At 31.6% G+C, this 13,258-nt stretch overlaps 1 protein-coding gene across 1 annotated transcript; it reads left to right on the top strand.

The window, feature by feature from the left end:
• Positions 1 to 6,877: 6,877 nt before the first annotated feature.
• On the top strand, positions 6,878 to 12,439 carry LOC108561161. The gene is made up of 4 exons (XM_017918974.1): positions 6,878 to 6,997; positions 8,912 to 9,067; positions 11,852 to 12,022; positions 12,257 to 12,439. Exons 1-4 carry the CDS (start codon positions 6,878 to 6,880, stop codon positions 12,437 to 12,439), a joined length of 630 nt encoding a protein of 209 aa, XP_017774463.1.
• Positions 12,440 to 13,258: the final 819 nt, after the last annotated feature.

Below are 13,258 nucleotides of genomic sequence, written 5' to 3'. Positions count from 1 at the left end.
CTTAAGGAATATTATTGATGTATAGCGGTATTTCGTAAATTTAACAAATTAAGAAAATATTATTAACAAAATAATTTCCTGATAAAACTTTAAGAAAAGTGAATAATAAGAGAAATTCTTATAAAATATAATTTTACAATTGTGAAGAACTATTCACAAATAACGCATACAATATTAAACAAATTAAATAAGTTTCAATATCTTTCTATTAGAGAAATGCAACTAGTTATTAAAGTTATAAGTGATTTATGTATGTACAAATTGAAACATATTAATCATGTTATAAGCATAACATCAAGAAGATTTATTTTATATGTGTTAACGTGCACAGATCCCCAGGTTTGCGTAACGCAAGTGTCCAATAAACCGCAGCCGCGTAACCTGTAAATATAATCTCCCTTAAGCAAGCCGATAATGTTGTGTTTTATGCTTGAAGTTCGCCGAAATTACGTTGCAAACTTCCATGGTATGATTATAATCGATGTTCATGATATTAAACGCAGTACTTATGTACTAAATATCAAAGAACATAAATTAAATTTACTTGTAAACTTTTACACTGATAAAAAAATATAGAAACCAAAGCAAAAATGTTGAATGAAATATTTATATTTCGTATACTTATTAAGGAAATATGCAAAAAATAAACATTAAAAAATTAAACATCTGTTATATGTAATATTTATTACTCTCATAATTGAAATACCATTACCAAAGCTTTATGAAAGATTTAATTTCAAATACAAATGTTGTAATGGGTAGCACACGTGTTGCGGACAAAAACCACAATTTTGTCGATTTGAGCTTAATACAATCATTAAGCTCTCTACATCGATGAAGCAACCCCATTTATTCGAAATATAGCTTTAAAATAACGTGATAACGACATTTCTTTTTAACATAACTAATTAAATTTAAATTTAAATAATAATTATATAATTCATTTATTATAAATGTGTATAAATATTCAATAAAATTATGTACATAATGTAGGGAAAGATTCATTAGAAAAATATTGAATTTCACCAAATGTTTCATTAAATTAGAAATATCATGTACACAGTGTAAAACAAACAAATACAATTGAAGTAAAATAATTAACATCAAACGATTGAGTGGTTCATGTAGCAATTGCTCGGGCTATGCTCATTTAACAGATGGGGGTAATTTTAAGGCTGAGCCTGTGACAGTACACGGAACCGGAAGTGCCCGTGGCGAAACTTTAATTATGAGTCGTCTCTTAACTAAATTAAATGTAGTGGAGTAGTGGGGTGGGCAGCGGCATTAAGTGAAAGGGCCAGCTTCTGGGCGTTTGACATTGTGCTTTCCGTTCTGCCCCATTGTGGTGACACCGGGTCATTGGCTTTGTACAAGCAGGAGGCTAATAGATGTCAATTGTAGATTTAAAACTGTCTGAAATGTTGTTAAAGTTTTACTATGAAATTAGTTTTAATTAATTTTAATTCTTTTGTTTTAATATAAAAGGAAATAATAACAATATTTATTGTAACAATTCCATATCAACAAATAAAAATAATATATTTTTGTAATATTTAAAAAAAACTTTCGTAAACTTAATTCGTATTCAATATTTTTATTTATATCTACGTAGATCTTCAGACTCACTCAATTAATTAGAAAATATTAACACATTATTCATATAATTAAAATGATTGACATAAGAAAATCTGTATTTTCCTTTGAAAGAATAAATACGTCTGGTCAAAGTCTTTCAACCTAATATTTAAAAATTCACGTTTTTATTCTTTTTCAATAAATGGATATTTTAAGGTTTTTTAGATTATTTTTTTGTTACACAAGTTTTGCGAAATAATTAATATCTATAATCTATCCAAACCACAACATAAAATCCATATATTTTCAATAACAATCTTACTCGTTTGCATATTATAATCAAGTTCTGAGTAAATGAATTAATGAATTTTTCAGAAACCTAAATGTACCAAAAGAATTAATAATAATAAAATTTCTTCTATTTCACCTACTAATTAAAAAGCCTAAATTCTATTATAGAAAATAAACATTGGTTATTTAAGTCACAAGGTTTGGCAAATTAAGATTAAATAAAATTTAGATCTGTATTAAAACATACCTATTATACAATTACAAACATTAGCATGTAGTAAAATCTACAAATAGTGAGAGTCAGAAATTTAGAAAAAAATTAATTTTAATTCAGTCACTCAAAAATTATTCAATATGAATTAATACTTTCCGAATAGTTTATTATAGAATGATATACAAATTAGAAAAATACGCATTCATTAAACTATAGGTAAAACAATTATCTGTTAAGTATATTTAATGAATAGTTCTATAAAATATAATAATAGAGGAAACTAAGTATGAAGTTTAAAACTTTAGTAAAAAAAACTTTAGTTCACAAATATTAACTTACTTGAAATTTGATAATCAAGAATACTAAACTTCTTATGAAATATTTTGCAATTAATATATAGATGACATAAATTATTATAATAAATAAACATAAATATAATTGCCATTGATATTAGTGCTGCTGTACCAAAATTTCCCGAAAATTATTATTAATTATTAAATCAGTACAAAGGGATACAAACCATAGTATTATCCGCTTTTATATACATAATTTTCATTGGATAATATTTATTCTAATTAACACGAACCTGTATAAATTCCGGAAACGTAATAGAATTAATTCAAAGCATGAAAAAAAAATATGTTGGCCAGTTTAAAATAATGCGAATGCCGCAATGTTTGTCAACAAATTCGTTTGTTGTTTTCACGGAATTTGCGAAACGGCATTAGCCGATGGGCCGAGGGATTGTTGGATCATTAGTTCAGCGGTTAAATTGTGCTGACTATATTGGACCAATATTTGTTTGCTTAGAAGCATTTTGGCGGATGGAACATGCATCATTTAATTGGGGCCACGCGCGGATATTATTCCGCACAATATGGTGGGAAATTGAAACCGGGAGGCGGAGGCGCCGGGTTTCATCCTGCTTTTGGGTCGGATTCGAGGGGCGCTGGTGGAAAGGGGGGTGCAAAAGGAGAGGATTCTATTAATGTACCCGGCGACCGTGGCGGTTTAATTAAAATCAGCTTAGTGTTATTGTTATTGCACTGTTATATTTTGACCGCTCTCGAATGTCCGTGCAATTCTTTTTTGCGTTTTGTTTGTAATTTTATTTTTCGTCCTGCTGCTTCTGTTGCTTTTGATCCGGAAAGACTGCAAACGGAGGCAACAACGAGTCGAATATAAATGGTCCAGTTTTAGAGGGAAGTCCAGTGGATTGCTCATAATTCTTTCTGGTATCCAGTATGTGCATGTATGTGCGCATATACGTGTATGATCATATGTGGGTGTTCATGTGGGTTTGCTGTGGTAGCGCCGGGTATCTGGGTTGTTACCGAGGACAGTAATATTTCCACGCTGTTCGCAGACGGTTTCGTTGCACAGGTCTCATACGAGCGTTCTTAATAACCGTCCGTTGGTAATCCTCAACTGATTGATGGCCCCTCCATGATGGAGCCCTCCCCTCTTTACTGCAGCCAAGACCTACAAGCCCACCTCTCATCACTTCCAGATTATTACATCTCTCCTTTACCCTCCGACGAACCTCCTCTTTTCCTTGCCCTTTCCCAGTTCTCCCCCCCCAAACCACAATCCCGCAACGACTCATCTTTTTTATTTTGTGTATTTTCACTTCTTGTCCGAATACACCGACATGGATCCTGCTTGATTTCGTTTGACTTTTCAACGTTTTGTTACATTACAAATCAATTCCACATCAACAATTTTCTTATAATAAAGGGCATTTTTTTTTTCGCACTAAAACCAGATTAGAGATTTCTATATGCTGACATTAATAAACATTGAGATCACGTTATGGAAAAGTACACGATCTACCAACGCATAGAAAATCTAAAATTGGATTTGGAAGTCGCTAGTAATGAAACTATGCAGTTATTGCAAGATACATTTAATGGTCGTGGTTTCTCGAAGCATGGGGATGTAAATTAGCCACCAAGATGACTTTCTTTCTTTTTTGTCATTTAGTATATTTAATTTTACAATATATTCTTGTGAATAGATTTGGCAAACTTTCCACTGGAAGCTTTTAATATTATTTTGCTTTTTTTAATTTATTGGTTAGCTATCGTTTTATTGGTTAACTTCAGTAATATGCGATTCTACTATTCCCTGCTGCGAAATTTGTCAACATGTTATGGAAATTTTTATTAAAAGACACAAATAACCTCTACTTTCTAATAAAGCAAAAATATTATCAATTATTAAACAAAAAAATGTGTTTTAATAAAAAAATAAAATATCACTTCATTTTAGGACACCCTTTAGTAAAATGAGCATTTTAGTTGCTCATTACTATTTTAATTATTTAACATAGAAAATTAATTGAACACTGTAAAAGGATGATTAAAATTAACAAAAAGATTAGATGAAAACGGTTGCTTAATGGAAAATTCAGTAAAACTTTGCGCAATCAAAGTTCGTCGATCCTCTTTATCTGAAATCGCAGCAGCAAAAATCCTGGCGCATCCGCGTGAATTATTTAAACATTTACTAGCGCAATTTCAGAAAAACCCAAAACTCTTCCCCCAAACACCAGCGGATCCTCCCAACTCATGGCAATTTATTTTATTTAATTCTTTTATGGGGGTCGTTTCCTATTCCGGATGCGCGTTCAGAGGCAACCGAATGCATTTTAAATAGCGCACTTAAACAAGGAATCCCCATTCATTCCTAACAACTTACCTGCACTCTCATTACGGGAATATCCCGCGAATTCTACGAAATAATAATGATAAGAGTAGAAGAACAAAAATAGGCGAGAAGAATAGGATGGCGACGCAACGTTTATATATATATATGAAATGCAATAAGGGAGAAACTATTGGATTGTTCTACGTTTTGTTTTTTTTATTCTTCTGTTCTTCTTTTGCGCAATATCAGAGCGCTCGATGGTGTAAGCTTGGGTATAAAAAGGCGTTTAGCTCGGCGATTGTAAAGATCATTCGGCAATTAAACCGTGGAAATCTGGTATTAAGGGCGTTTAAGCATATTTTACTTGCGAACTTCGAATATGCTTTCTATCCTTTTTTCACCGGTTCCGCTTGTCGCCCCACTTTATTTCCACTTAATTCTACTTTAATTATTGCTTCCTGCATTCGCTTAATTTTACTACCTTGACGATATCCATCGTTGTATTTTGTTTATAGTTTCAATTCACAAATACAAACTTTGTTTAGACATCTTTCAGTGATAATTCTTTATTGTTTCTGATAGAAAAATCCAATAATTTGTATAAAAGTACAAGAAATCAGGATAAAATTCTTATTAAGAAAAAAAAATAAGAAAAATTTATAAAACATCTTTAATTATAGAATAGTTTTGTTATTTTATATTTTAACTAGTTATTGTATACATTATCTAACACTAACATTATTTAACACTAAATATAATTGATTATCAGGTGTAGCAAAACTAATTGATTTTTCCAACATATATTTACATTTATGGATGGAATAGAATAATAAAAATTTGTTTTAATATAAATATTAATTATTTTACATAATTACAGATAAATCATCTATTAAAGTTTTAGGAAATTGTAACAATGGATTGTAAACTGTGATACATCAGATAAAAAAATTCACAGGTTTTTTTCATATTATTTGTGGAAGAAAACTTACATTTCTTGGAAATTACTTTCTTGACATGTTAGAGCACTTTGTAATTTTATCCCAACTGTCCCGAAAAAAATAAACTGAAGTGATCATAACATGTGGAACGGACGTGAAAGACATAGATCTCCAGCTACTTGTTCTGCAGATTTAATACCCTTATAAACCATAAAATTAATATTTTTTTAATAATAGACACGATATATTTGACATCCTAAAGCAGCTCATTGAGTTGAAAGTGAGAAATTCAAAGATTATTTAAATTCATAAGGATTATTGATTCTAAAAAAATCGTCAGGTCGAAATGAAAGGATTTCTTTGACAAGATTCTCATTTCAGGTTTTGGAAAAATGATTTTGTATCATTTTTGATATAATAACAAGAAAATGCTCCAATTTTGCTATCTTTGCATTCAAAAAGATTTTACTGCTTTGTTTTTATATTCATTAGAGTGGACAATACATGTTTACAAAGGTAGATTTTGCAAAAGGCAACAACTTTTGACTACTTCCTAATGTGTAAATTTGAAAGTCTTTATAGCTCTTGAAAGCCAAAATTTTGACAGATCTGCTTTATTTTCAAGTTTAATACATGCTTCACTTTTGGATGAAAGTTCAGGTAGTACCATCCTTGTAGCTATTATGATAAATCAGCAAGTTCGCATTTGAAAAGATCTACAACTTAGAACTGTATCCTCAATGTCGCCAAAAGTTATATTTTCACAATCTTCCAAAAAGAAAGCAAACTTCGAAAAGTATCCAATATCATTAAATGTTTATAAAATTATTTTATTTTTTTAGAGATATATATTTTATAATAATTTGAAATAATGGAATCACTTTGCAATGACTGATGATGTTTTACGGAAATGATAATGAACCTAAACGGTAATGATGAAATGGATCATTTGATGTGAAAATTGCAGATAGAAATCGAACACATAAACATTTCCTTCGTGCATTGTATGTTTTCCTTTGTTTTCGGCTGACCCCTTGACACACACACACACGTATACTCGCATCCATTCAAAAACATTCACATTCTCACATATATAAATACATGAATGTGTGCGAAAGTGGAAGAGGGATGAGCGTAGAGGAAATAAATAAAGTGAGTTTGAGTATTAAATCTAAAAGCTGCGAGAGGTGTAATTCATTTTGGTCGGTTCATGGTGTCGTTGGTTGCTGGCAGGAATAACCCAAAAACTGGTAGAATGAGGACAGCGCGGCCGCTGGTTTTTGCGATGTTCCTCTGTTGGAATGCAATGCCCACAAAACAATACGACATGGTAAGTCAATCAATTTGCGTAACGGACACACAATCTAGGCACGACGAAAAAATAAAATTTTGTACGTAGCCGCACGTATATACCCATCACAAAAAAAAATAAAATAAATAAAGGGATAAAAAACGAATACAAAAATGAGCCGGGGCTTGCACATACACGATTCTAACATTAAGGTCCGTTGAAACACATGACATTGTTCCGCAATGATGTGATCGAAACAAAAACTGATTAAAAGCAGAGTCGAGAGAAAAAAAATATGTATATAAAATAATAATGAACAGCATTGACGGGCTTTGTGTTCTTGGTTGCACGTCGATTTATTTCGTAATTACTGTTGGAATGTCTTCATTGCATCGATGGATCAAGAATAGCCTTGCAGATTTTTTTTATATATAATTAATTGTATATTGTTTTCCTCTGATATTTCCAATTGTTTTATTACAAGGATAAAATGATTTAATAATTTCTTTCATATAATAATCAACTCATAATTATTGATGTTTGACAGCTTAAAAAATAAGCTGGATTTCTTTAATGAGATTTCTTCACAGTTGTTGTATTACAGTGTAGTCTTTTAACTAATTTTTGATATAATTTAAAATTTTACAAAAAACTTATTTCTTGTACTAAAGATAATACCTATATTCTGAAAGTACAGTGAAACATCGGTTTCCGAACAATTCCTTCTCTGAATGTAATACTAAAATAAAGACTATTCATACTTAATTTTGATTTCCGAACAGTAAACTTAAACATAAATAATGTCTAGTGTTAGCTGAGAATACCGTAGACTCGATTATCGAACAGCCTTTAGAATCAAATTATGTTTGACAGGTAAGTTTTGCAAACTTAATTTCGGTTTCCGAATAGTAAAAGAATGTCCAGCATGTGAGATAAGAATACGGCGGATTCAGTTTCCGAATAGCTTTTAGAATTGAATTATGTTTGACAGATATAAAACCAAGTTTTTCAAACTTAATTTCGGTTTCCGAATAATAACATAATGTTCAGTATGTGACAATGAATTCAGTTTTAGAACAGAGTTTAGGAACGAATTATGTTTGTACAGTCTCCTAATTGACTGTGATAAGTAAGTAGTGTTGATTTCGGTTTTCGAATTGTAAAATAATGTCCAGTATGTGACAATGAATTCAGTTATCGAACAGACTTTTGGAACGAATTATGTTTGTACGGTCTTTATAATTGACTATGATAAGTAAGTAGTGTTGATTTCGGTTTCCGATTAGTAAAATAATTTCCAGTATGTGACAATGAATTCAGTTTTCGAACAGACTTTAAGAACGAATTATGTTTGTACAGTCTCTCTAATTGACTATGATAAGTAAGTAGTGTTGAATAACCCTAGAATTTACCACCGCAAGAACTACATTATATTTAAGTAAGTTGTGTAAGTACTTGCAAAAAATCTTGTCAAGTACAGAGTAGTAAAAATCCGATTTTGTAAGGGACAAACCTGCTTCTATCAGTAAGTTTTTGAATGGACTTACGTATTTTTTTTATGAATGTGTGTCTGTTATTACGTTTGCGAGCAATATTTTGAGTGTGGCAAATTGCTGCGAGAGTACTTTTTGAAAGGTCATTTGTTAGGGTGGTTCATTAGGGCGGTCGGCGAAAAGCGGCGGGGAGAAAGTGCGCGCATAAAAAATAGCGTGCAGTCGTGGGATGAGTGGTTTGGGGGGATTTTTGCAGGAGAGAGAAGAGTTATAGAAGAAGCGCGGCTTTATTAAATGTTTTCCGTGCGGCGGGGGCGGTTGAAAATTAAAATAATCCGTTCGCTCGGGGGGTTTCCGTGCGCAGCGACCGGACCGGAAAGGCATCCGGATGCTGCAGGAGAAAACTAAAAGTTGCATTATAAATGGTCCGCAGGAGCTAACGATGACTTATGTTTTGCAGGGCGGAAAGAGGGTGACAGTCCGGAGGGTGGCCCAGTGCAGCGACCGAAGGAGCTTAGCTGTTTCCGTCGAGGACGTCCAATTAGGGGTGGAGAACGGCAGTCAAACGGTCGCCGGTCACGTGGCCTTCCGCAAAGACACGGGCACCAAGTTATTCGTAAATATCTATAGATACAATTAATTACATTCGCTGCCAATAGACTTGAGCGAAATTAATGATGGAAGTTTCGCATTTGCGGGTGGGTGGTGAGGTGGTTTAACGAACGCTCACGTACGTTACGCCATCTAGCGGCGATTGATTGAAAGAAATCAATATTTTAATTAAAAAACTCGAAAAAAGTCGGGGGGGCAAAAGAGAAAATACATCCAGCGTGTATGATTTACGATACGTGTGAGATTAAGTGATTGATTTCGTTTGTTCGGTGATTCTTCTCATTTTTTTATCATCAATTTTTGGCTTGCTGTTGCGAAGGGAATGATTTGTAGAAAGTCTAGTTTAATTGATCTTAGGTTCAACATTTACTAAATTCAATTATTATTAAAATGCATCTATCACTTTCATTGGAAGAAATATACCACACAATATTATAACAAAAATAATTTACTACAGCAAGTTAATTAATGAACATAAATTCAAAGTAAATATACATTTTAAAATATAATAAAAAAAATAAAAAGTAACAATTGTATATAATTACTTACATCTGGCCGTAGGAAATATAACTTAATTTTATAACTTGCAATAAATAAATATTCGTTAAACCCAGAATAATATCTATAATATAAATGCAAAGTCATTAGGACAAATTTAATAAGTAACTTGAAAAGTAGAAGTAAAGTACACGTGATCAACATGTATTTTATATCAAAACTAACTTTTGTTGCTAATTTATTTTTTTTTCTTTTTCATGAAAATGTGTATCGTCTAGTATAGAACTAGACAAACTCAAAAAATAAACACCTAGCCTTAATAATTCAGTGTTTACGTAACTTTACATTTTGTTCAACACTATCATTTTGGAGACGCTATATATGAGAAAGAAGCGGTAATGTCTTAACTAAACAATATTGATTGCATCTATATATTTGATAATGAAGTTTTATTAATTAAAAGTTACAATTACTTTTTTTATTTACAAATCTTTACATATGTACAAATATTATACTTGACAAAATCAATTATATAAACTTCATTTAATGTAGTAATCCACTCCATATTTACAAAAATTTATATAAAACATCTTTAATATTTTTTTTTTAACTTTTCTTATAGGATAAAACATATAACGTTTATCTCAACAACCATAATCCCCACAAAATCCTCTACTTACAAAGTAAATTATTATTATTACGGGATGGAAGTTGTGACTAGGAGTACGGCTTTGTTTATAATGATGATTAATTATATTATTTATATAAATAATATAATAATACATAAAAAATAAATTCTATTTGTATTTTAGATTATTTCTTATTGTTAAAGATTAATGAATAAGTCTATATCAAATAATAAAAAATAGTGTCGGGATTTTGAACTGTCGGGAATTTGATTGTCGGGATTTCAATATTGAGCCAACATATAATATATAAGGATTTACATTGCATATTTATTGTAACAATTACAAAATTATATAAGTATATTAAACGACTTTCCGACTATTATGATAATTATTAATATTTTCTTTCTTTTGAATAATAGTAGTTACAACAAACTACTTTAAAAAATCTGTTGATGAAAAGTCTATAATTAAACTCACTGATTCCCAAACTATGGACCGCAAAAATTGAAGAAAAACTACTATTAACATGGGTCTATATCGCAAGCCCGACAACCGAAAAACCGTCTATTAAAATCCCTACGCTTGAAATCCTGACTATGTCAAAATCCCTACTTCCATAATCCCGACAATCAAAATACCGACTATATTGAAATCCCGACTACCATAATCAAGACAATAAAAAATCCCGACTATATCGAAATGTCGAGTACCATAAAAATGTTATTGTACAAATTTCTAATAATAAAAGTCGGGATTTTGATTGTCGGGATTATGATAGTCGGGATTTTGACATAGTCGGGATTTCGATATAGTCGGGATTTCGAACATCGGGATTTTGATAGACGGGATTTCTATTGTCGGGCTTGCGATTGTCACCGTATTTACATATAGAGCACTGGAAACCTAAAAAGTTTGGGAACCCCTGATTAAACCTATGAACCTAAGTTTACGTAATTACAAAATTTACATTTTATGTAAATTATAATAATGTAAATATACTGAAGTTTCCTAATATTGTTTCTTTCCTAATATTTCGAAACTTTCCATTTATTTTATACAGATGGCACAGATTTTTATACTTGTGGTATATTCCCTATTAACAATTTAATTAAAATTTATGTAAATCAGTATTAAAAAACGTTAACTAGTTTTGGTGAAAAAAGAAAGGAAGTAAGAAGTTGCAACTATTTATAATATTTTAATTATACAAAAACTATTTACAAGATTTTATATAGAGTATGAGTAAAAGGTCACTTGTGAAGTATAACACCACAATATTATTCTACTAAAAATATTTTGTATATAATTTATCATGAATATTAGAAAATAATATATACTAAATAATGAATATTTAAGAGATATAATAACAAATGTAATTATATTTTCACTTTAATGGATATGGATAAAAAAGTGATAATTTATGATATAATTAAATTGAAACATATGTTATTACAATGCTTTAATTCAGTGAGGAAAGTACTAAGAAATTATGCAATTCAGTTAAGAGATGTTGCAGGATGAATGCACGAGAAGTGCATTAAGAGCACATCAGTGTCGGATGGATTATTAACGCTCCGCAATTCCTATGACCCTATCCTCAGAGTATCTTTGAAGACCACGATGTAAATAGTAATAACAGACACCCTTACTTCATTCTGCAGATTAGGATCGATCTGAGGAAGTGCGATGCGAGCGGCGCACCGGACACCTGCGAATACGTGATCAAGGATTACGAGGCGGCAAACGCGTGTGACATAATCGGAATGGAGAAGGAGATCTGGTCTCCGTTCGTGGACAACTCGAATATGCCGAAGGAGTGTCCCATTAAAGCGGTATTAAATCCATCCGAATTTCAATTACAAATTAAAATCGCCTAAGCCTCTTAAGAAAGTTTCAGCTCGCTTTCGACTCCACTCTTATTCCTTTCCATCATCAGTATTCATCACATTATTCCGATTCTTCTCCGTCTCCTTCTCCTAAAGCATTATTATGATTATTGTGATTCCGTTTTCATCCCTTTGCTTTTACTCTCTCCTTCTATATATATATTTCTCTCTTATTTCCAGGGGAATTACACTTTGAATAAAACGGTCATCACTGATGACCTGATATCCTCCGTTCCGCACGCCTCGGCCGTATGGAAGCTCCGGTTCACGGGCTTTGATCAAGCCCTTAATATTCTTTGCGTGGAGCTGGAGGTCGCCGTTAAACTTACACATGCCGGGAAAACCAAAGGACGCAGACCATAACACTTTATAACGATAATTAAAACTGGGACCTTCGGCCTCCGGCTATGTGACTTAAATTATCTAACCGGACTCCTAAATTCACCAATTTCCCACATACACACCCTCAGCAAAATATAAAAAAAAAAACCAGATGCTCTGTTCGATGCACGAAATAAAACGATGTAAAAAAAAACGAACACGACCAATTTTATTTACGGCCCTTACGTTCTGCAATTACCGCGGAAACTTTGTTTAACTGCAAATATTCTTGTAAACTTCAGAAGGAATCACTGGAATTATGAGCGTACGAATTGAAATTTACTGCAAACAAACTTCCTGTCCGACGAAGAGCTTCAAGGAAAAATAAACAATTACAGATGAAAATAAAAAAATGCAAATAAAAATGAACAAATTCAAAAGAAAATTGAGGAAATTGCAAATAAATTAAAGAATTTTCAAATTTGAAATGAAAGAACAATTATAATAAAAGCTGATTGGGTGGGTTAAAACTCGTGTAAGACTATCGAGCAGGTCAAGTTGGGGGATTCCCCCGAATCTGTGGACAAATAAACGGGTTAAAACGAAATCAAGCGAAAACCACGCCGAAATCTAAATCTCTAATTTATAGTTAGTAATTCACATTGTCATTATTAAAACGCTTATCTAGGGGCTTAATGGAGAAGTTGGCTGCATCGAGTTAGTCTAGATTACGAACGCAAATGTTATGAGGTTAAACATAATCATTCATTGAACGAAAAGTTAAATCGTTTCATTCATATTTATTGGTGCATTTGTATTTTAAACTATAATTAATTGCTTCAAATTATTTTTTTGAATAAA

This window comes from Nicrophorus vespilloides, unplaced genomic scaffold (genome assembly GCF_001412225.1).
Source record: "Nicrophorus vespilloides isolate i.1.1-1 unplaced genomic scaffold, Nicve_v1.0, whole genome shotgun sequence".
NCBI lineage: Eukaryota > Metazoa > Arthropoda > Insecta > Coleoptera > Silphidae > Nicrophorus > Nicrophorus vespilloides.
This window is presented reverse-complemented; position numbering and strand designations above follow the sequence as displayed.